The sequence below is a fragment of the Harmonia axyridis genome, chromosome 6 (genome assembly GCF_914767665.1).
Source record: "Harmonia axyridis chromosome 6, icHarAxyr1.1, whole genome shotgun sequence".
In the NCBI taxonomy this organism is placed as follows: domain Eukaryota; kingdom Metazoa; phylum Arthropoda; class Insecta; order Coleoptera; family Coccinellidae; genus Harmonia; species Harmonia axyridis.
The window spans coordinates 10,987,845-10,991,583 of NC_059506.1; the positions used below are offsets into that span (position 1 = coordinate 10,987,845).

Sequence of the window (3,739 nt, forward strand, 5' to 3'; positions counted from 1 at the left end):
ATGGAAAGTGAGGCAAGTGGCGCTTCCCTACGAACTGGTACCACAAGGCCTAGCAGCTCAAATAGGACAAGGTTGGTTAATAGCTTGGACATGTCACTTCCTGGCAGTCCCGCTGTTGGCCAAAGGAGAAAGAGGCAGCATTGGACTAGGGATATGAACACCAGTCTTATCAATGCATACTTCGAAGCGACAGAAGGGGAAACTAACAGAAGAAAATATGCGGCAAAACTGGAGGAACTCTGGTCTGAAAGATACCCAGACAAACAATTTGCCGGAAAACAGCTGATTGCACAAATTAAAAACATCAAAACGCGGAAGCTCCTCGCTCCGGATGAAATTGACATGCTGAAAGCTAATTTCACAAGAAGGTCAACAAATACAACTGCTGAAACAATAAGAAGAAGTCTGCATAGAAGGAGCATAACACCACAACAAGATGTAGAAAATGAACAAAACATTGAAGAACCGCAGACAACACAACACGAGCTGGACGAGACCCACAAAGAGATAACAACACTCTTCCAGCAAATCAGCCAAAATTGGAATGGAGTAAACATGGAAGCTAGGCCCAAGATTTCCAAACTCACTCAGAACATAGACACGAAAGAAACCATCCAAGCCATCAACAAGGCAATGAAATCAGTGTTCGATAACTCTACTAACTTCGCAGATCTATGTCACATAGTATATTGCGCTGCCCTAATTGCTAACACCATATTAAAGACTAGAAAAGAGACCCCAACACAAGAAAACCATAAACAACAAAAACCACCTTGGGAGGAGAGATTAGAAAAGAAGATATCGAATATGAGAAAAGAGATAGGCGTCCTGCATACATTTCTGAATAATCCAAATCCCAGCAAGAAAGTTGAAAAGAAGCTGCAAACATACACCAAAAAATTGAAATTGAAAAACAAATTAACGCAGTATAAGGAAAGTTTGAGAACACACGCAGAGAATCTAAAACAAAAAATCGCGGCATTGGGAAATAGGATAAGGAGATATCACAAAAAACACAACGATACAGAGAAAACAATCTTTTCACATACAATCAAAGGCAGTTCTTTAGGAATATAGACGAAGAGAAGGACAAAAACAGAGCAGAGACCCCAGCTCCGGTTGAAATGAGGAAATATTGGTCAAATATCTGGTCCAAGAAAAACGAGCACAACAAAGCAGCAACATGGATAGAGCGAGAGAAAAAGGAAAACAAGAACCTGCGAGGAATGACCGCTATAGTTGTAACAGAAGAAGATGTTAGAACGACGATAAAGAGAACAAAAAACTGGTCAACACCGGGCATTGATAGCATCCACAATTATTGGTGGAAGTCATTCACAAACACTCATAAAACACTAGCCCGCCTCATAAGAGAAGCTATAGAGGATCCTCGCACCATCCCAGAATATTTTACGCAGGGCACCACACTCATGACACCCAAAAGAGGAGACCTAACCCAACCCAGCAACTATAGACCAATAACCTGTGTACCATCGATTTATAAACTGATTACTTCAACTATAGGCCACAAAATCAAGATCCACCTGAAAAACAACCATATAATGGCCTGGGAACAGAATGGGTGTAAGGATGAAGGAAGAGGAGCCAAAGAACTTCTGATAATCGATAATTTACTGACAAAACAGGCGAAAAAGAAACTAAAGAATGTATCGATGGCCTGGATCGATTACCAGAAAGCGTACGATTCGGTACCGTACTCCTGGTTGCTGGAGGTATTGGAGATCTATAAAGTGGACAAACAGGTGATCGGGCTGATTAAAAGCCTAATGAAAACATGGCGCACAAAGATAACCGTTCACACGGAAACAACAAAATACAACACAGAAGAAGTAAAGATACAGAACGGTATATTTCAAGGAGATAGCCTGAGTCCGCTGTTGTTCTGTCTAGCTCTGAATCCACTTAGCAGCATGCTTAACAGATCTGAATATGGCTACAAGATCGACGAACTGATCAAACTTACACACCTATTCTACATGGACGATCTGAAGCTGTTCGCTGGAGGAAAGAAACAGTTGGAAGGGGAACTCGAATTGGTTAGGAGGTTCAGTGAGGATATCGGGATGAAGTTTGGTCTGGAAAAGTGCACGCTTGTGGAAGTGAAAAGAGGGAAATTTATAGAAACAGATGACATCAAGGTTTCTGAGCGTAAGGTGATGCAGAGCATGAAAATAGAGGAGAGATACAAATACCTAGGAATTCAACAGTCATTCGAAATAAACCATCAGGAAAACAAAAAAACTGCGGAATTAGAACTTATCAGGAGGGTGCGCAAAATACTGAATACCCAACTCTCAGCGAAGAACAAAATAGTGGCCATTAATACCTGGGCCATCCCAACTTTATTGTACACTGCTGGAGTGCTAACCTGGTCTAAGACGGACTTAGAAGGACTAGACAGGAAAATAAGAACTTCCTTGACTAAACATGGTATGCTGCATCCTAATTCTGCCATAGAACGACTTTACTTACCCCGTAAAGAAGGAGGACGCGGCCTGAGCAACCTCGAACTTACATGCAAAAAAAAACAAATAACAACATTCTTCGAGAATAGCAACTTACCTGTTCATCGATGGGTTGCAGCTCACCGACGCTCCTGTGCGACTGCTGGAGGGAACCAAGATCTAGACGCACACGAAGATTCATCTGAAAAACTGAGAGAGAGCTGGAAATCAAAAGCTCTACACGGAAGATTCCATGCCAGCCTACACCAACCAGAGGTTGACGTGGCGAGCTCGAATACATACCTGATGCAAGGCTACCTCTTTCCGCAGACAGAAGGAACATTCCTGGCCATACAAGACCAGATTATCCCGACTAGAACATATCTGAAATATATTCTACAACAGCAGGTGGAAAGCACTAAATGTAGACTGTGCAATGTTGCGGAGGAGTCGGTCCAACATTTATCATCAGGATGCTCAACCATAGCGAATACGAAATATCTGGCTCGCCATAACAATATGGGGAAGGTTGTACACCAGCTGTTGTGTCTTCAGAAAGACCTCATCCAGCACTTTACACCACACCACGTGTACACTCCAAAAACTGTACTGGAAAACCAACATTCCAAAGTTTACTGGGACCTAACGCTCATAACGGATAGAGGGGTTGAGCATAACCGTCCAGATATGGTGGTGTGGGACAAATTGAACAAAACCGCCACCATAATAGACTTCGCGGTTCCCCAAGACAACAACTTGGCGAAGACCTATGCAGAAAAGATTAGGAAATATGAGGCACTAGCACATCAGATGAAAGATATGTGGAAGCTTAAAAGCGTAATAATTAAGCCCCTGGTCATAACTGTGAATGGTCTCGTCCACCGTAAGAGCACTCAACATCTCAAGGAGCTGAATCTGCCTAAGAACACGATCACATGGATGCAGAAGGCTGTGATTTTGGGAACCGTGAATATCTTACGGAAGGTCGTATACCCCCATTGATCAAAGAGAGGGTTATCCATATATATATATATATTTTTTTTTTTTTTTTTTTTTTAATTCACCGACAAGCGGGATGGATCCAAGACAACCGGGTCACCACAGCGACCAAGGTTGTATTCAGGAGCTAGTAAGAAATCTTCTGACTGTCCGCGTGGTACCTAGGATGACCTCTTTCTGTGCTTGGCTAATCAGGTAAGTATCTATATATATATATATATATATATATATATATATATATATATATATATATATATAATTTTATCCAGCGAACA

At 41.8% G+C, this 3,739-nt stretch overlaps 1 protein-coding gene across 1 annotated transcript; it reads left to right on the plus strand.

Moving 5' to 3' along the window:
- On the plus strand, positions 1-1,077 carry LOC123683058. The gene has a single exon (XM_045621955.1). The coding sequence runs from the start codon at positions 1-3 to the stop codon at positions 1,075-1,077; it is 1,077 nt and encodes a 358-aa protein (XP_045477911.1).
- Positions 1,078-3,739: the final 2,662 nt, after the last annotated feature.

What these genes read in the sequence shown, in the direction of transcription:
- LOC123683058 (XM_045621955.1), top strand. Translation starts at nt 1, where the DNA reads ATGGAAAGTGAGGCAAGTGGCGCTTCCCTACGAACTGGTACCACAAGG.